General features: G+C 37.7%; 1 protein-coding gene across 3 annotated transcripts in view; it reads right to left on the reverse strand.

The window, feature by feature from the left end:
• Positions 1–575: 575 nt before the first annotated feature.
• LOC131274539 (zinc finger protein 709-like) overlaps positions 576–21929 on the reverse strand; it is a 41568-nt gene continuing 20214 nt past the window's right edge. The window contains exons 5-7 of one of the 3 annotated variants that reach the window (XM_058281122.2): positions 16918–17010; positions 15867–15958; positions 576–15417 (exon numbers count right to left, since the gene is read on the reverse strand). In XM_058281122.2, the coding sequence (XP_058137105.1) occupies positions 13372–15417; positions 15867–15958; positions 16918–17010 (2231 nt within the window). In that variant the 3' untranslated portion in view covers positions 576–13371. The remainder of the gene's footprint in view (positions 15418–15866; positions 15959–16917; positions 17011–21929) is intronic. The other 2 variants (XM_058281123.2, XM_071209698.1) reach the window with 2 other exon arrangements.

Raw genomic sequence — 21929 nt, forward strand, 5'->3', positions numbered from 1 at the left:
ATATATGGGAGTCCCCTATAGTGCATATGTGATGTTACTGTGATCTAAAACTTTTTTGAAGACAAAATTAAAAATTTTTTAAAGGTAGGGGTTTTGATGTTGGAGTTTTGATATTGGAGTTTGATGCTGAAGTCTTAAGTCGGAGCCCCGGTAATTAAGCACACAGTTGAAAGGGAAGCATTCCCCAGGAAGAGAAGAACCCTGAGTCCAGAGAGAAGTAAGCCCTGGGAAGAGAGGAACCCTGATCCTGGCCAGAAGCAAGCATTGGGAAGAGAGGAACCTAGGAAATCTGAACCCTGCAGATATCAGCAGCCATCTTGCTCCAACGCAGGAAAACAGACTTTGGTGAGGGAAGTAAATTATGCTCTATGGCCTAGTGCCTGTAAATTCCTACTCCAAATAAATACCCTTTTAAAAAGCCAACAGACTTCTGATATTTTGCATCAGCATCCCTTTGGATGACTAATATAGGCCCTATCATCCATACAATCCTAGCTGATCCTGAGGCTATACACATGCACTTAGGAGAACTGAAAGTGTGTAGCAAAGGAAACATCACAGCAGATACAAAAATGTTAGGGAAATTTCCTTTTACTTATTTTTAAACTAGGACACCTTTAAATAACATTTAACCCACATTCAAACATTTCTTGCAAAGTAGTGTTGATGGGTGAACAAAATATTTTCAAATGTAAATATACTGCTTTAATATTACATTTTAATCTGAGATAACATTTGTCAGGACGTAAAATGGAACTAGAAGTTCAAGAAGAAATGGGAACACACATTTGTGTTTGATTATGAAAAGTCAATTTGTGTATTTTTAAACAGTGATATGAACTCTAGATGATAGAGATTCACTTAAATGATATAGAAGTCTTATTTTAAAAACTGCAGTAAATGCAGTGTATCAGATATATCATTTGGAGCTATGTAAATTTATGAGAAAAATGTTAAGAAGTCAAGTTAAAAATGTGCCAGGGTTATATAACTTTTAAAATGTCTTTTGTAAGTACAGAAGCAAAATTTTTGGAAATCATTTATATAGCTTATGAAGGATAATTGCCTCCAATTGTCCCCAAGATAAAGTTTCTGGAACCATTCTAAACTTTTTACTCTGTTTCATAAAATTTCAGGTCCTTGTACTTGCCTGAGTCAATGGAAGATGGAGAGTGACAGATATCATTCTAGACTCATCAATACTATATTAGTTTTCCAGGGATGCTTTAAGACTACCATATCCAGGCTGGCTTAAGCAACAGGAATTTGCTATCTTAGTTTTGGAGGATAGAGTACTAAACCAGGCCATCATTCCTCCAAAGTCTGCAGTGTTCAGGTGGTGGCTTGTTGGTAATAAATCTTTGCCTCAATTACATGGTGTAATTACTTATGTCTCCTCCTATTTTTTTTTAAGATTTATTTATTTTTTATTAATTATCTCCCCTTCCCCCCTCCCAGTTGTCTGTTCTCTATTTGCTGTGTGTTCTTCTTTGTCTGCTTCTATTGTTGTCAGTGGCACGGGAATCTGTGTTTCTCTCTGTTGCATCATCTTGCTGTGTCAGCTCTCCATGCAGCACCATTCCTGGGCAGGCTGCACTTTCTTTTGTGCTGGGTGGCTCACCTTACAGGGCACATTCCTTGTGTGTGGGGCTCCCCTACACGAGGACACCCATGTGGCACAGCACTCCTTGCGTGCATAAGCACTGCACATGGGTCAGCTCTGCATGGGTCAAGGAGGCCCAGGGTTTGAACCGCAGAACTCCCATGTGGTAGACAGATGCCCTAACCACTGGGCCAAGTCTGCTTAGCTCTCCTATTTTTTCTAATACTACTGTGTGGTAGTATTAAGATCAAGAAGATAAAAATGACCACTTTCAGTATCTGTTACAACCAACTCTAATAACAAAGAACTCTCTTTCCTGTGTAACCTTTTCATTCTTGGATATCTCAGACTTTTTTTTCTTGGTTTTATTTTTTTATACGTTTTTATTAAAGTTAATAGATCACAAAGAATTTACATTAAACAACATTAAAAAAATAAAAAACATGAGCTTCCCATATACCCCACTCCCCACCCCCACCCCATCATTTTTGTAAATTGTAATTTTTGAAGATAGAAACATCACAAAAAAGTTACATTAAAAAATATGAGGTTCCTGTATACCACCCAGCCCCCCAACCCATTCCTCCCACACCAACAAACTCCTCGATCATTGTGGCACACTCCACACTCAGCAAACACATTTTTGAGCACTATTGCATAGCATGGATAATAGTTTACCCTGTGGTTCACACTCTTCCCCAGTACATTCATTGGGTTATGGCAGAATATATAAAGTCCAGCATCTGACCCTGCAATATCACTTAGGGAAACTCAGAGTCCCCAAAATGCCCCCACATCACATCTTTTCTTCCCTCTTCCTGCCCTCAGCAACTACTGTGGCCACTTTCTCCACTTCAATGCTACAATTTCTTCTATTATTAGTCACAATAGTTTTATACTAGAATATCAGTGTGTCCAGTCTAATCCATACTTTATTCCTCCATTCTGTGGATCCTGGGATGGTGATGTCCACTCTACCTTTAGATCAAGAGGGGGTTTAGATTCCACATGGATGATGGATGCAATTCCTCTGCATGCAGTAGTGTTGGCACTCTTGATTCCCTGGTGTGGTGGTTGACCATCTTCACCTCCCTGTTAGCAGACCTGGGTAAATCCAATGAACCAGAGAGTAGGAGTCAAAACTCTGCTGAGGTTCAGGGCCCAGCTGGCACATGGGCAGTCCAGAGATTCAAGTTCCCTGAGTATGCACCATCCCTAGTGCCAACAACAGATTCAGTAGAAGTGACAGAAGAGGTATGTGCAGGAAGGTCACATCTGAGTCCAGCTCCATCACACTCAGGAGCACAAATTCCAAAATAGGGCCCTTTCACATGCCTTAAAACTACAAATCCATTTGCCATGACTATATACCCTGCAGCTCTCCATAGCCTTCAGGAGAACCAGCACCTAGGGTTGTATTTACTTTGGCTCTCTCTGGGATCCTGCTGAGGTGTGTGTAAGCATGACCCCTCTGACGACTTCCTGACTCTTTCTGGAAGACTCTTAGCCACATAAACTAATTTGTCTTTGCCATTTCCCCCTTTTATTCAAAGTCAAGGAGCAGTTTTTAATACTAGATTCAAGATGTAGGCTGAGATATTCTGCTGTTCTGAGTTGACCCTTTTATTCAAGTTCTCTTTCTAGTTGCATCACCAGTTAGAGATTGGTAGTAATCTCAGGGAACTTTCAATAATCTTCTTCCCATGTAGACTGATGAGCAAAGGATTGAACCCTTAGTGGTCCACAGTGGTTAAAATCAACCTCTGCACATTTATTAGGTGATACTTAATTCACATAGAAAGAGGTGCAACCCACAGGAAGACAGCAAGAATTATGTAATAAATGCTATATAAAATATATTACATATTTGTGTGTTTATGCACATATATTCACACACATATACCAAGAACAGACATATACTGCTGTATAGTACAGGGGAGAGAGAAACTATAGATTTAGTCCAAGCAAGACCAAAATAAAAATATGAATTAAAAAATTAGCAACATCAGCAGTAAGCACCATAAGAAAAATAAGAACCCAAACATGGTAAAATATTTTAAGTCATCCACAATGATTAGTTTTCAGAAAATGAAAGTGTTTCAAACACAGGGGGAAATGCAGGGAAGAAGATCGGTCCTTAACTATCTCCAGAAGTCTTTCAAATGAAGATATCAAACAGCTATTCTATGTGTTCCAAGAACTAAAAAAGATCATATTTAATGAATGAAAAGACAGTATGGCTACAATGAAGCAAGAAAAGGAATTTCTAAGGAGATAAAAATTATTTGAAAAAGAAATTTTAGTGTTGGTGAAACAGTAACTCATGAAAAATTCTGAAGAGTAATGCAACAGGTAATTCAAGACAGCAAAAGAATGAATCTTGAAACCATAAAATCCATTCTTCAGAATCCAACTAAAAATTCCTGAGGGAAAATTAAGAGAATGTCAGTCATCTGTGAGAAACATCAAATATACCAACTTCCATGTAATTGGACTCCTAGAAGTAGAGAAGGGGAAGAAAAACATTTGAAGAAATAAAGACCAACAATGACCTAGATTTAATGATAAACAATATTCATATCTAGGAAGTTAAAAACAAACCCTGCTAGGATATATACAAAGAGATCCACACAGCACAGAGAAACTATGAAAAATACAAGGACCCATACAAGGAACAAATGTCTAGAAGAGAGGTGTGAACTCTAAGTTTCAGTGTTCTCAGCTCAGCCCATATCAAACCAACAATGGCTCATTTGAAAAGCAGAAATTAAAAATAATTCTGTAAGGCATTTCACTTGTGGCTGCAGCCAGATAATCACAGCAAGGAAGAAATTTTTTCTCAATTGCTCCTGGAACAGTTTATGATGCATGGATACTGCAAAAACTGGTCCACTTTGAGAGGGAACTGCAATTCAAGCAGAATCCTAGAGAAACTCATGGAAGATCTGACCAATGATTACATGAGGTCACCTGATTTTGTTCATGTCCACATGCAGGGACAGGAAGCCCACTTCTCAGAGAATATGACCTTAAGTACTCATCTCATGGGAAAAAATGTCAGCAGGAATCCAAGAGGAGTATGACGACACCCTTCCATGGCCCCCAAAATATTCCCCTTCAAACAGAACAAGCAGGGGAATATCAACAGTTCTGTGATATTACAATCAAGTAAATGACAGTATTACTAATTGAGTCAATCAATTACCTACTCTGGTTATTATTCAGGAAGATAATAGTCCTAAGCCTGAAGAGGGGTGTGAACTTGGGAGAACCTGCATAACTCCAGAAGAGCAGAGCTTGGCTCCTCTGTATCCCAGAAAGGATCCCTAAGAGGACCTTCTCAAGATGTCCCAGTGGAGGTAGAACCACAGTTTCTTCTCAGGATAGATCTAGCCAGCTCTAAGCCTGTCCCTACCAAGCAAAGCAATTATAGCACATCCAGACATGGAATAAACCAAGAAAGTGTCCATAGTTCCCCCAAATCATACAAGTGTGAGAACTATCCCAGGATCACTAGGTACCACTTCAGCTAGATACCTACCAGAGAAGACACAGGAATGGGAGACCATTTGTTTGTGCTATGTGTCAAGAAAGGTTTCTTCCAGACATCAGACCTCAATGTGCACCAGAAGATTCACAAAGTGGAGAAGCCCTTCAAGTGTGCACACGTGAAAAGCCCTTCAGCCAACAAACTTGTGAGCTCATGAGAATATCAGAGAAGCTACTGCCAGTCTTCTAAAAATCACTGCCATGTGAGGACCCACAAGAAAATTAATTTCAAAACAGATTCTGCTACATCAAAAGTCTCTCCTGCTACTGTCTCCACACAAGATATATTTTTAAATTATACAGTATGCCTAATCATTCCTGCAAAATGTTAATTACTTTAGTAGGTAGATTATTTAAATATTGGTTACTTGAGTAGAATTGTTCTGTCTTCTCCCTTTCTTTATTATGTGACACACTTACTCATAGTTTAATTCAGAAGAAAAAGAAAACTAAAATCAAGTACAATGAGAAAATCATGAAAGCAACAAGAGAAAAATGATGCATTACATAAAGTGGAGTATCAATAAAATTAATGGACAGTGGCCACAAAGCAGTGGAATGACATTGTCAAAGCACCGCAAGAAAAACACTGTCAAGTATGAATTCTATATGTAGCAAAATGAAAGTCAAATAAAGATAATCCAAGATAGAGAAGAGCACAAGAAATGATAAATATGTGGATTAATATAAAAGCTTCTATAGGTAAACATTTTATTTTTTATTTTAATTTATGAGAAGGAAAATTGTATAAATCAGTAATTATTACATGGAGCATTTGTAACATATAAAAAATATATATTATAACAACCTAAAGAAAATGGAAAAGAAATAGAGGTACATTAGAGAAAAGTGTCTGTATTTCTGGATTGATCTGAAGTAGAATGTATAAAATAAGCTGTATTCCAATCTTTCAATAAGACTCTAAAAGGAATAACTAAAGGGAATGCTAAAAGTAAACAAATTAATTTAAAGGGTACACTAATAAGTTATACAAAACAGAAGAACAAACAAGAGAGAAGATATAGAAAATAAATAACTACTAATATAGATTTATAATTCCAGAAATGCCAACAACCCATTGAATGTGAATTGCCTAAACAGCCCAATATCACAGATCATCAAACTGGATAAATTTACAAGATCTAACTATGTACTGTCTACAAGAGACCCATCTTAGATTAAAGACACAAATAGAGTGAAAATAAAATGATGGGAAAAGACATATCATTCAAGCAGAAACCAATAGAGAACTGGAGTAATTATATTAGTATCAGACAAAATAGACTTTACAAGAAAATTACTAGAGACAATGATGGATATTTCATAACAAATGAATACATGAAGAAAATATAACTTTAAATATATGCATACTTAATATCTATGCCTCAAAATACCTAAAATAAAACCCTGACATCTACCTCAGAGATAGTAGAAGGATGGGGCAAGGTTACTGTCTCATGATCTTCCCCAATTCCATTCCTCATACTTTTTACTGCCAAGTTCATAACATTCAGCCTGATTTTTTAAAGCACGTTTTCTAATTTGGCTCATGTAGATCATTTTCTCCCTCTGAATGACCAACCTATACTAGTTTTAGTATAAACAGTTGATGTACAATGTTTTTGCACTAAAAAATAATTGAATGAATGGATGGTATCCCACACAGAGATGGAGAAGCAAGGGAGCACAGCATATTCTAGGACCTGTTGTAAGTTGTTCCAAATGCCCTCAGTAGCATTTTCTAAACTGAACTCCTAAGGATGTAAATGGGTTTTCAATGAAAAACAGGAGTTCAGTACTCAAAATTTACATTCTGTTCTTTTCATGGTTATTCTTAATGCCCATCACTGTGTTTAAACCAATTTCCCCACTTTCACAAATTAAAATTATTTGTTCAGAATTTTATTAATAATTTGTGAATTTCTCCCCAGAACCTTTTTAGAATATCCTGACCTCTAGGATACATAACTCTGATGAGATGGTAGGGGTGAGCCTGGAGAGATGAACTGTGGCCAGACCATGAGATTTTTGGTATGAAATGTTGAGGAATTTGGACTTTACTGTGGAGACTACATAAACCAGTGAAAGATTTTTAATAGGGTTGTTATATTTTTAATAGCATCAATATAGAGGATGAATTGGAAAACGTTCCATCAAGAGGCAGAGGAACTAGGAGAAATCTTGTGATAGAGAGCCAGGATACAAGTAATGAACACTTGGGATAAGTCTATAGCAGGAAAAACAGGGAAGAGGAGGGAAATTAAGAAAAAGTATTTAGGCAGTAGAGTTGGCACATCATCACTAAGTGCATTAATGAATGAGAGAGCAGGACATGCCAAGGAAATCTTCAATCTTCTGGCTTAGAGCACTGGTGGTGACTGCACCCTGACAGGGAAGAGGGGGAAGAACATTGTATGAAGAGCTTTAGTTTGAGGTGTCTATGAGAGTTCAACTGGAAATTCAGATGTGGGGCTGAGGAGACAGTTCTCACAGATGTGAAGAGTTGGGTTCACTTGTATTTTGATTCAGTTGAATCCATAACTTGGAAGTGGTCACTCCAAATTGTATTAGAGTGTGGGGTATATGGGTAGGAGTTTGAAATTTTGGGCATCAACAGGAAAGGGATAAATTGTGGAAGACTACCCTGAGAACGAAGAAACCAAAGGGTAGGAAGGAAGTTGAAAAGCCAAGGTGGGAGTAGGGAAAAATATAATCAAACCTATAAATAATGAGAGAAATCAGAAAGAAATGATCAAGAAGATAAAGAGGAATGTGTCCATTACAATTAAGAACTTAAATGTAAATGGTCCATAGAAGAGCATTTTCACTGGAGTAGTTTTGTGACAAGATCACAGCTAGTTGAATTGGAAATGAGTAAGTAGTGTCAAGTAATGACTGACTCATCTAAGAACCTTAGCTCTGAGAGGAGATTGAGGGAGCAGTACTTACAGTAGTGACGGCCTTCAGCAAAGCAGATATTTCAGTTTTGGATGAGACATAAAGAGAGGGGAGAGCATGCTTGTGTGCCAAGAGAAAGCCAGAGAGAAGGAGGGGAGACATCTGAAGGGATTGAGCAAGCTTGTTGGGGCAAGATGAGAAGCAACATAGTCAAGGCGAACTGAAATAGGCCTATTAATATTTGCTTATCCAAGTATATTGTTCATCAATTGGCATATTTTGGATAGATTCACTAAGTTAAGCAGAAACATCTTCTTACCCATTCCACTATTCCTTACCTTAGTAGGTTAGAACAATTAAGGGTTAACTTGCCCAGAAACATGCCATGTTCCTGCTGTTGCTTCTACCCTGCTCCTATCACTCTCCATACAGATTCCAAAGTCCCATGTGATCTGCTTTCTTCTCAGCTCTCCAATTGCATTCCCAACCAATTTCCCCCACTCTCTCTTCTGTTCCTTGAACTGGGGAACTTCTTTCCCCATTTAAAGCATTTGCCCTTCCTGTGATTGCTGCCATGAAAGCTCTTGCCTTAGCACTTTGAATGGCTGCCTCCTTCAAATTCTTCATAACTAAGCCTGAAGCTCACTTCATCTCCTCACATGAAAGGATATCTCTGTAACCACCTATACTTTACTAGTGAATGTAGTAGTCATTTTTCTTTAGTGTGATTAGGTTTTAACTTTATATTTAGAGATGTGTAGATTCATATTTACAGAAAAATTACAATAACAATTTAGGGAATTCCCATACAACATCCTGGCACCCACACATGGTTACCACTATTATTGACATTGCAGATCAGTGTGGTCCATTTGTTCAAACTGATCAACCGATACTGAAGGATTGCTATTAATGAAAGTCTATACATGATAATTCTGTTTTTAATTCCTTCAATTTCTTCAAATCATTGTATGAAACAATGGCTATCTTTTCTGGCATTTAATTAGGCCTGCTGTGAATAAAGCACCATCAAGGTACAGTGATTTACCATAATGCCAGTTTTTCAGTGTATATAAGTGCACAACATTCCAAATTGTGAAATGAGTAAGATCAAATGTGTTAAGATTTATTGTCATCTTCCCTCTGAGTGTATAAATACTCAATACTGAAACAGTACAGAGTCACTCTCTCCTAGTGGAGCATGCAGAGCAGGCATCTACCAACTCTGGCCTGAGTAGTAAGCCTGCCTGGGAGACTGGCCATGATTGTACCTTTTGGCCATTTGTGCTAGCTAATAAACTCTTCACTTACTACAAGATTTTTTGTGCCTGAGCCTATGTCCCCAAGATGCACTACAAAGCAACTTTGTTCCACTGATTTGGGGGGCTGCAAGGAGAGTACCTTGCAAATTATGGAATGGAATTGGTTGACTTTTTGGTCATTATTTTAAACTTTCTTTCATATCTTTCGTATGTATGGTGGTGTCTTGAGCAATACAGGACCAAAGCATTTGTGTAGTAAACAGTCTACAGCTTATCACTGATCACAGTTTTTGATTACTGAGTTGAGATCACTGAGGAATGGCTCTGGGGGAAGTTATTACTTCAACCTGCTCTGTACAAAGTTGGTGGCAGTCAATGTTTCAACCTTGTCTACTATCCTGGGTAGAGGTAATGCCCCACATTTCAGGTACCTATAGCATGATGTCTACATCCTGAGGAAGGGGATCAATAAATGGGACTTTAAGAATCTGCCATGAATACCAGGGAGCTGTCAAACTGGTTTAATCCTGAGACCAATGAGGTAGGGGCTACCAGTGCCTGGCTCATGGTTTCTTATATCTCTTTTCATTCTGGAACCAAGATTACAATCAGGCCTCAAAGAATAATATTGTTGTGAGTGTGAGGTCATTCATTGTTTAGGAGATTATGAGAATTGAAGATGGAGACCTGCAGGTGAAATCAAAATTATGAGACATTAGAAAGATAACAGAGTAGGGAGTTCCAGTACTCAATCCTTTCACAACAACTATAAGACAGGCAGGGAATATCTGAAACACCTATTTCAAATGTCCAAGTCCAGTATAACACTGTACAACATCCATGGAAGAGAAGGAAAAGGCCAATAAACTATAATAAAAAACTGTAATTACAATCTCTAAGTGGCAGCTGGTTCCCATCATACAATCTCACAAAAGGCCACCCCCATGGGGTACAGACCCTGGCTAGTTGCCACTGGCAGAAAGGTATTTAAAAATCCTATTCCCCAAGAACAGGACAGGCACACCTGATCATTGACCGCAGCTTTTTATTATTGAGTTAAGATCACTGGGTAATGGTAATGGAGGAAGTTATTGTTTCAAACTTCTCTGCACAAACATGGTGGCATTTACCAACCTTTACTGGACAAAGGCAGAGGCAGTGGTGATTTAAAGAAGCAGTACGTCCCCAGGGTTGTGGGGGAGAGTAAACTGAAGGGCTGCATTTGTTGCCAGGCTAGAAAAGCTCAGCTTTAGGAAGGCACTCAAGTTTTGCTGTCCTTACTCTCCATCTCCACAGGACACATTGGAGCAAGCCTGCAACCCTTCATTAGTCCCTGGCTCTTTTTTGCCTAGGAAAGAACAACTTGGGAAATTCATCTCTGGGGTGACCTTCCTTCCAGAATTTACACTATACAAAAGCAGCATGAGGCAATGAAATAAGTATAAAAAACTATAGAAGTGGAACAGTTTGAGACAAAGGCCTGCAGCTTCAAATACTCAGGAGAGGGCTGTCTATATACTAGGAAAAGAGCAGAAAACCAAATTCCTGTAAATAGTGAAACTCCAAAACAACTAACAAACAAAGACACAGGACAAGATGGAGGCCCAGAAAGACAAGGAAAACCCTGCACAGTATATTTGCCTTGACAAGCCTTTCTGATAAGAGGGCTGAAGCCCAAGAAAATGTTTGTCATCTCACTAGCTGTTTACAAAATGAAAAATCCATCCCAGGCATAAATACAAGAATTGATATTTAAAATATTAACACATAGAATGTGCAAGGAAAACAACAAAATACAAAATGAGAAACAGGAAATGATCATCCATTCAAAGGGAAGCAGATAAAAATACAGAAAATTCCAATGAAGATGAGAATGTGGACATAATGAACAAAGTATTTTAAAAAGAGGTCTTAAAAACTCTAAAGAGGGTGAATGAAAGTCCAGGTAAAGAACTAAAGTATATCAGAAAAACAATAAATGAGTAATATGAAAATTTAAGTAAAGAGAAAAATGTAAATAATTTAAGTAAAAGTAAAATAATAGTACTGGAGTTGAAGCCCATAATACCTGTTATGAGAAATTTTCAGGAGGGTTTTAAGAGTAGATTAGAGCTGGCAGTGATCTTGAATAAAAACATTTGAAGTGAGTTAGGCTGAGGAGGACAAAAAGAAAAGAAATATTGAAAGTGAAAATAGCCTAAAACACCTACTCCATACCGATATATCTGGCTTTGCCAGATGGAGAAGACAAAATGGGCCAGAAGAATATTTTTAAAAAAAAGAGACATTCACAAACTTTTAAGAAGGTGTGATTATGCAAATCCAAGAAGCTTGGTGATCACCATGGGATAACCATGAAAAAATATAGTCCACCATATATTGATTACACTACCAAATGCAAAGGACAATGAAGAGTTCTGAAAGCTGCAAGAGAAAAGGAACATTTTACATACAATTAGATTGAGAAGTGATTGATTTCTCACCAGAACTCAATGAAGGCAAGAGGGCAGAATGTTGAAATACTAAAAGTTCTGAAGGAAAACAAATGCCAGACAAGAATTTATACCGTTAGCTGCTCTTTCAAAAATGATCCAGGTTTGATCCTTGGGGCTCCTGGTATAGGCATGCCCACATGGTGAGCCAGCCCCATGCGGCAAGCCAGTGACCATGCAGTGACCCAAATGGTGTGTCAGTGCCTGCGTCCACATATGCAATGAGCCAGTGCACAGTAAACCAGTGCCTGCATGGTGAGCCAGTGCCCATGTGGTGAGCAAGTGCCCACACAGTGAGCCATGGAGCAAGATAATGATGCAACAGAAAAAAAAAAGAGATGAAGGGGAGTCAAGGCAAGACAACAACAGAAACAAGGAACTGAGGTGGCACAAGTACGGGGAAACTTTTTCCACATCAGAGTCTCCAGGGTCAAATCCCAGTGCATCCTAGAGGAGAAAATGAGAAGCAAAAACACCACCAAGAAAAAAAAAAGACACATAAGTTCACACTGCAAATGGACACAGGCAGCAAAAAGAGAAGGGTGGAGGGGAGGTGGGGTAGAAAAATATAAGGGAGAAATTAAGACGTTCTCTCTTAAACAAAAGCTGAGGGAACTCATCACTACTAGACCTGCCTCACAAGCAATAGTAATGGGAGTTTTTCAGACTGAAATGAAAAGACACTCGGTACTGAAATGAAAAGTACTACCTAGTGAGTACTTCAAAACACCCTAAAGAAACAATGGTCTGCAGTACAGATAACCATTTGGATAATTGTAAAATTCCAGCATTACTGTATTGTACTGTTTGGTATGTAACTCCACATCTTGCTTCCTACAAGTGCCTAAATGCAAATGTAAAAAAGGTAGTGATAAATAAAGCCTTTGGTACATTCAATGCACAAATATATGTGATAACGAGTAAAAAATGGTGGGGGTTCAGAGGCTCACAGTATACATGCAAGCTATTGAAGTAGTATGGATAAGTACAGGAACTACTGAAGAGATTAAAAACACCATTAATTGACTATGTGAGTTCTTGGTATGTTTAAAGGTTCAATCTATGGCTGAAGTCTCTTTCATACCCAAAACTATTATACTGTGAGTTTTTACATTTAAAGTAAGAATACTGACTGGTTGCTTTCTCAAATTTTCAGCATTCACAGGGATTCTCTCCAGTTTGAGTAATCTCCTGTTGTCCAAGGTTAGAATAATTAATGTTTCCTCATACATATATCATGATTTCTGTCAAGCATGAATTCTCTCGTTTCATGAGGGCAGAACTCAAAGTGAAAATTTTCCCACATAGACAACATTCATAGTGTTTCTCTCCAGTGTGAATTCTCATATGTTGTTGAAGACTAGCATATTGACTGAAGGCTTTCCTACAAAGAAGACATTCATAGCGTTTCTCTCCAGTGTGAGTTCTCACATGTTGTTTTAGGTTATGTAGATGAATGAAGGCTTTCCCACATAGATGACATTCATGAGGTTTCTCTCCAGTGTGAGTTCTCACATGGTGCTTTAGGCTAGTAAGGTGAATGAAGGTGTTCCCACATAGATGACATTCATGGCGTTTCTCTCCAGTGTGTTCTCTCATGTTGTTTAAGAGAAGTAAGTTGACTGAAAGCTTTCCCACATAGATGACATTCATGGGGTTTCTCTCCAGTATGAGTTCTTTCATGTTGTTTTAGGTGACATAGTTGAATGAAGGCTTTCCCACAAAGATGACATTCATGGGGTTTCTCTCCAGTGTGAGTTCTCTCGTGATATTTAAGGGAAGTATAATGACTATAGGTTTTCCCACACAGATGACATTCATGTGTTTTTTTTTCAGTGTGACATCTCTCATGTTGTTTAAGGATAGATAATTTAGTGAAGGCTTTCCCACAGTGATGGCATTCATGGGGTTTCTCTCCAGTGTGAGTTCTCTCATGATATTTAAGGGAAGTATATTGACTATAAGTTTTCCCACACAGATGACATTCATGTGGTTTTTCTCCAGTGTGACATCTCTCATGTTGTTTAAGGACAGATAATTTAGTGAAAGCTTTCCCACAGTGATGGCATTCATGGGGTTTCTCTCCAGTGTGAGTTCTTTCATGATATTTAAGTGAAGTATAATGACTATAGGTTTTCCCACACAGATGACATTCATGTGGTTTTTCTCCAGTGTGACATCTCTCATGTTGTTTAAGGACAGATAATTTAGTGAAAGCTTTCCCACAGTGATGGCATTCATGGGGTTTCTCTCCAGTGTGAGTTCTTTCATGATATTTAAGTGAAGTATAATGACTATAGGTTTTCCCACACAGATGACATTCATGTGGTTTTTCTCCAGTGTGACATCTCTCATGTTGTTTAAGGAAAGATAATGTAGTGAAGGCTTTCCCACAGAGATGGCATTCATGGGGTTTCTCTCCAGTGTGAGTTCTCTCATGTTGTTGAAGATAGGAACGTTGACTGAAAGCTTTCTTGCATAGATGACATTCATGGGGTTTCTCTCCAGTGTGAGTTCTTTCATGTTTTTTGAGGGAAGATAACTGAACGTAGGCTTTCCCACAAAGATGACATTCATGGGGTTTCTCTCCAGTGTGAGTTCTTTCATGTTGTTTTAGCTGACAAAGTTGAATGAAGGCTTTCCCACAAAGATGACATTCATGGGGTTTCTCTCCAGTGTGAGTTCTCTCATGATATTTAAGGGAAGTATATTGACTATAAGTTTTCCCACACAGATGACATTCATGTGGTTTTTCTCCAGTGTGACATCTCTCATGTCGTTTAAGGACAGATAATTTAGTGAAAGCTTTCCCACAGTGATGGCATTCATGCGGTTTCTCTCCAGCATGAGTTTTTTCATGATATTTAAGGGAAGCATAATGACTATAGGTTTTCCCACACAGAGGACATTCATGTGGTTTTCCTCCAGGGTGACATCTCCCATGTTGTTTAAGGGAAGATAATCTACTGAAGGCTTTCCCACAGAGATGGCATTCATGGGTTTTCCCTCCAGTGTGAGTTCTCTCATGTTGTCGAAGATTGGAATGTTGACTGAAAGCTTTCTTGCATAGATGACATTCATGGGGTTTCTCTCCAGTGTGAGTTCTTTCATGTTTTTTGAGGGCAGATGACTGAATGAAGGCTTTCCCACAAAGATGACATTCATGGGGTTTCTCCCCAGTGTGAGTTCTCTCATGATATTTAAGGGAAGTATAATGACTATAGGTTTTCCCACACTGATGACATTCATGTGGTTTTCCTCCAATGTGACATCCTTCATGCTGTTTAAGGGAAGAGGATGTAGTGAAGGCTTTCCCACCTAGATGACATGCATGGGTTTTCTCTCCAATGGGAGTTACATTGTATTGCCTGAGGTCAGAGCATTGGATATAATTTTTATCACTTTGGTAGCACTCATATGATTTACTTGTATGGTGAAGATGCTTATGTTGTTTAACACATGAATAGCCACTGAGAACTGCTGGAGGTGGTTTCCTGAAATAGGATTTCTTTGTTAAGTGAATCAATGCATATTGGTTCACTATGGATGTGTGAGAGGAATCTTCTTGCAAAGAATTACATTTAAAGGAATTCTTGTGGGTGTGAGATCTGTGCTGTGGGGAATGAGATGAGAGACTGTAAAACTTTTGTCCATTTAAGTGAATTTCTACATTTCCCTATATATGAAACCTAAACTAATACACTAGTGGTAGTATCCAATTAAAATATCTGCCATGTTGGTTTCATATAAAAGTATTCTAATCCATACACAGAGATTTTCTCTATTATAACACTCTAATTGCAGAGGTATCTGATCCATTTTTAGCTTCATGATGTTTCAAAGATTACATTCATAAAACCTGCTTATACAATTTGATTTTTATGTGAACTCAGGTTAGAGTTTGTGTTTAGGTTTTTACTGAAAACTCAAACTATCACAAATTTTTGCTGGATTAGCACTTAATTCGAACATTAATTTTAATTTCATGATTTACTGAATTCCTAATTTATTCCATCATTGGGTATCTATTTGGAACACTAGGGTATATAAAATTGAACTTACCAATGACATGATTTTAGAAGTGTCTTTCCTACAGGTAGGTTGACTGAATATCACTTCTATCATTTCCCATGTTTTAAAGGCATACTGCCTCCCTGTAGTAATTGAAAAAAGGCAGAATAAATTGTTAGAATAGTTTTAGGGGAAGAAAAATTTAGAAAGTTCCAAATATCCCTTTCAGTATGTTTCCCACATTCACAATTAGCTGGGAAAGAATATCAAAGTCATAAATAAGATAATTCTAGGACATAACAGTCTGAAAGGATTTTGAGATATGCAATGTGAGAAAAAAGTTGGGACGTCAGTGAGGTAAAAATATGGAAAACAATCTTCCAAGAATAGGAACAAGACAAGGATTATTATGTGACAGTGTAATTACAATAGCAAACAAATATCCCTTTCCCAATGCGAAAGACACTCAATAATGGTTAAGAAATGCATGCAACAAACACGTGACTAAAATTTCCCCAATATCTTCAGCTACATTTTAGAAATCATAACTCGTATAAAGAAAACTGAAGAAATCATTATAGGTAGCAGACTTGGTCCAGTGGATAGGGCATATGTCTGCAACATGGGAGGTCCATGGTTCAAACCCTGGGCCTCCTTGACCCATGTGCAGCTGGCCCATGTGCAGTGCTGATGTGCGCAAGGATTGTCATGCCACACAGGGGTGTCCCCCATGTAGGGGAGCCCCACGTGCAAGGACTGCACCCCGTAAGGAGATCTGCCCAGCACGAAAGAAAGTGCAGCCTGCCCAGGAATAGCACTGCAAACACAGAGAGCTGACACAAGATGACACAAGAAAAAGAAACACAGATTTCTGTGCCGCTGACAACAACAGAAGCAGACAAAGAAGACGAAGTAGCAAATAGACACAGAGAACAGACAACTGGGGCAGGGGGGAGGGAGGGGAGGAAATAAATCTTTATAAAAAATACCTAATTAAAAAAAAAGAAATCATTACACACTTAAGGAATCCTGAAATTAAAATATTCAAGCACATACTTTATCATGAGACCCCTCTTCTAATGCAGAGGTCTTTACAGTTCACCTGGATTCTGGTATTGAGGAAAACCTATTCCTTCTCTTGACACTTCTTCCTGTTCCAACTGGAAAAGCACGTCTCTTTTGCAGAATTGATATCCTGTTTGTATGAAAAAAAATTACCTGAATTTTGAGTTATGATAGTAACAAGTCATGATCATGATGTACATCACAAGGTACCAAAGAATAGGGTAAGCATTGAAAGTCAGCAACGCAACAATAACTTGAACTTAGATCATTGACAATATTTAAACAGACTCTGTAACTCTTGACCTTTTGCCCATTTCAATGAGGACCACTGTTTGTTGTTACCCATGTACTAGTAAAAAGAGAGACTGCAGAATTGTCTATATTCTAAATGGTTTGAAATCTGTTTTCAAAGTGATTGAATATTATATTCAGAAATAATCCAATTAATATAAATTCCCAAAAAATGATGTAAATTCTATATGGAAAAGTATGTAAGTAATGTTTCTACTACTGTTTTCTGAAGCCACAGCCAAGCACTTGGAAGAGAATACTTATTTCACCATAGTCCTGAGTGTTGGAACTTAAAATTCAAGAAAGACATTAAATTGTGGTCAAGGAGGAGGGGCAAGAGGGTGTCTGAGTGAGTGCACCTCATAATCTCTCCTGCAAAGAAGCAGCGGATTAGGGTTAGAGTCCTGCTAGACTGGGCTGTTTTGGATGCTTGCAGGACAGGAGGTGTCTGGACATCGATTTAGTGGGAAGGTGCCAGAGGAGATTCTTGCAAGAGTGAACTTAGCCAGCAACAAGAAAAGAGAGTAAGAAGAAAAAAGTGACAAAGAGAAGATATAACACTTACACACAAACAACAACTAATTAATAGCCAAGATTATACAAAGACCCTCAGGAACTGATAAAACCTGTCAAGATAGAATGATGAGACAGCAACAAAAAACTACAAACCAAACCAAAATCAAGAAAACATGGCCCATTCCAATGAACAAACTAAAAACCAGGAAGGGGAGCAGAACATCAGACAAGTAATGAAAGATCTCAATACATATATTAAAGACCATCTTAATGAAGTAAAGGAAGAGAGTAACATTATGAAGAAAACACTTTGAAATTGCAGACATATGCAAAGAGAAAACAGATATGACGGTGATGAACATCACAGTTCAAGAAATGAAAAATAAACTTGCAGCAAATAGCAGCAGATTAGAAGAGGCGGAGGAGAGAATTAGTGATGTGGAAGACAGTATATCGGAAATCAAACAGAGGTAGACTTGATTGATAAAAAGATAGAAAAAATCCAGCTAGGACTTAGGGACCTGAATGACAATGCAAAATAAACAAACATACATATTATAGGCATCCCAGAAGGAGAAGAGAAGGGAAAGGGGTCAGAAGAGGTGTTACAGGAAATAATGGCTGAAAACTTCCCAAATCTACTGAGAGAGGCAGATGTACATATCCAAGAAGCACAATGCACCCCAAATATCATAAACCCCAACAGGCCCACCCCAAGACATATACTTGTCAAATTATCCAATGTTCAAGACAAAGAGAAAATTCTAAAAACAGCAAGAGAAAAGAGAACCATCACACACAAGGAGGACCCATAAGATTAAGTGCCAATTACTCATGTGAAACTATGGAGGAAAGAAGGCAGTGGTTTGATATAGTCAAGGTACTAAAAGAAAAAAATTCCCAAACAATAATACTCTACCCAGCTAAACTAGCATTTAAAAATGATGGAGTGTCCAAAATATTCACAGATAAAGATAAATAAAAAGAGTATGCCAACAAGAATTCTGCCATTCAAGAAATACTAAAGATACTTTGGCAGGAAGAAAGAAAAAACAGGAAAGGCAGAGTTGGAGGAGAGTAAGAGCAACAAAAAGGAAAAAAAAGAGAAGGGAAAAAACAAAAAATATGACAAACACAAGTCCAAACAAAATATGGCTAACATCAATAATTCCTTGAAAGTAATAACACTAAATGTCAATGGATTAAACTCACCTATGAAAAGATTCAGACTGGAAGAATGGATAAGGAAATATGACCCATCTATATGCTATCTACAAGAAACACATCTTAGACCCAGGGATTCGTGGAGGTTGAAAGTGAATGTCTGGAAAACAATCATACAAGCAAACAATAACCAAAAAAAAGCAGGTGTAGCAATACTAATATCAGACAAAATAGACTTTAAATGTGAAACAATTGTGAGACAAAGAAGGATACCACGTATTAGTGAAAGGGATAATCTTTCAGGAAGAACGAAAAATCATAAATATTTAAGCTCCTAACAAGGTCACCACCAATACGTGAGGCAAACACTGGAAAAACTAAGTGAAAGAATAGATGCCTCTACAATTATAGTGGGAGACTTTAATACACCACTATCAACTTTGGACAGAACACCTCAAAAGATAATCAGTAATGAAACAAAAACTTTGAACAGTATATTAAAGGAGCTGGATCTAATAGACATTTACAGATCATTACAGCAAATTTTTCTCAAGTGCACATGGATCATTCTCCAAGAAAGGCCATATGCTAGGCCACAAAGAAAGACTCGGTGAATTCAGAAAGATTGAAATCATACAAAATAATATCTCTGACCACAGTGGAGTGAAGCCAGAAATCTGCAAGGGCTAGAGGCCCAGATTTCACACAAAGATATGGAAAATTAAACAGCTCACTCTTAGAAAAACAGTGGGTCAAAGAGGAAATCTCAAAAGAAATTAATAACTACCTTGAAACTAATGAAAATGATAACACAACATACCAAAATGTATGGGATGCAGCAAAAGCAGTCGTGAGAGGGAAATTTATAGCCATAAATTCATACATCAAAAAAGAAGAGCAAAAATTGAAGAACTAACTGCACATTTGGAGCAATTAGTAAAAAAAAAAAAAAAAAAGTAACCACACAGGAAGAAGAAAGAAAGAAATAACAAAGATAAGAGCAGAACTAAATGAAATAGAAAATGAGAAAGAACTTGAAAAGATAAACAAGACCAAGAGCTGGTTCTTTGAGAGGAACAATAAAATTGACATACCCTTAGCTAGACTAACAAAGAAAAAAAGAGACAAGATGGAAATACACAAAATAAGAAATGAGAAAGGAGGTATCACCACTGACCCCACAGAAATAAAGACTATCATAAGAGGATACTTTGAAAAACTATATTCCAACAAAAATGACAATTCAGAGGAAATGGACAAATTCCTAGAAACACTTAAGCAGCCTGTGTTGATGAAAGAAGAAATTGATGATCTCAACAAACCAATCACAAGTAAAGAGATAGAATCAGTCATTAAAAACCTCCCAACTAAGAAGAGCCCTGGGCCAGATGGTTTCAAAGGTGAATTCAACAAAACATTCCAGAAAAAACTAACATCAATCCTGCTGAAACTCTTCCAAAAAATTGAAAGAGAAGGAACATTACCTAACTCATTCTATGATGCCAACATTACCCTAGTACCAAAACCAAACAAAGACACGACAAGAAAGGAAAATTATAGACCAATTTCTCTAATAAACCAAGATGCAAAAATCCTCAAAAAAACACCTGCTAACTGTATTCAACAGCACATTAAATGAATTATACACCATGACCAATGGGATTCATTTCGGGTATGCAAGGATGGTTCAACATAAGAAAATCAATCAATGTAAAACACCATATAAACAGATTGATGGGAAAAAATCACATGATTCTATCTATAGTTGCAGAAAATGCATTTGACAAAATATAGCACCCTTTCTTGATAAAAACACTCCAAAAGATTGGAATACAAGAAAACTTTTTGAACACAATAAAGAGTATATATGAAAAAATGACAGCCAACATCATTTACAATGGTGAAATACTAAAATCCTTCCCTCTAAGATCAGGAACAAGACAAGGATGCCCCTCTCACGTCTTCTATATAACATTGTCTTAGAAGTACTTGCTCAAGCACTGGGGCAAGAACCAGATACAAAAAGCATTCAAATTGGAAAGGAAGAAGTCAAAATTTCATTATTTGCAGATGACATGATCCTATACATAGAAAACCATGAGAGGTCTACAGCAAAGACCTAGAACTCATAAATGAGTTTAGGAAAGTCGCAGGTTATAATGTGGAGAAGTAGGAACCTGTAACCACTCCCACCCAAGAGGATAATTCCACAGCCCCCTAACTGCATATATCTCGCTTCTGTAACAAGCTTGCTCAACTGTAAAACCTTATGTCAAGGCCACCTCCTGTAGAAAGTCTCGTCAGCCCCTGCCAAAAGACCAACCTGACTCAGACCCCTGTAAATAACAAAAACTCCCCAATTGCTTGTCTTCCCTGATAGAATTCCCAGCACTTGATTAACTGCAAACACCTGCTTCTGTACATGCTTGCTTGCTGAGCTATTGCCCCCTGCCCTGAACCTAAAAGCCTATATAAGCAAACTTCCCCCACAACTCGAGGCTGCTCTCCCCTCTGCATAGGACGAGGAAGTCGCCACACAGCTAATAAAGCTCTCAATTCGAACTTTATTCAGAGTCTGAGTCTGGTTGATATCACTAGTCTGTAACAATAAGATCAATGTGCAAAAAACAGTAGTGTTTCTGTACACCAATAATGAGCAAGCTCAGGAGGAAATCAAGAAACAAATACCATTTACAACAGTCAATGAAAAAGTCAAATAAATATGAATAAATTTAACTAAAGATGTAAAATACTTATACACAGAGAAATACAAAAGACTGTTCAAGGAAATCAAAGGAGACCCAAATAAATGGAAGAATATTCCCTGTTCATGGATAGGAAGACTAAATATTATTAAGATGTCTATCCTACCAAAAGTGATCTACACATTCAATGCAATCCCAATAAAAATTATCACAGCATTCTTTAAGGAACCAGAAAAAATACCTATGAAATTTATTTGGAAAGGAAAGAGGCCCTGAATAGCCAAAGACATACTGAAAAAGAAAACTGAAATTGGAGGAATCACACTACCTGACTTCAAAACATACTACAAAGCTACAGTAGTGAAAATAGTAT

The sequence above is a fragment of the Dasypus novemcinctus genome, chromosome 19 (genome assembly GCF_030445035.2).
Source record: "Dasypus novemcinctus isolate mDasNov1 chromosome 19, mDasNov1.1.hap2, whole genome shotgun sequence".
NCBI lineage: Eukaryota > Metazoa > Chordata > Mammalia > Cingulata > Dasypodidae > Dasypus > Dasypus novemcinctus.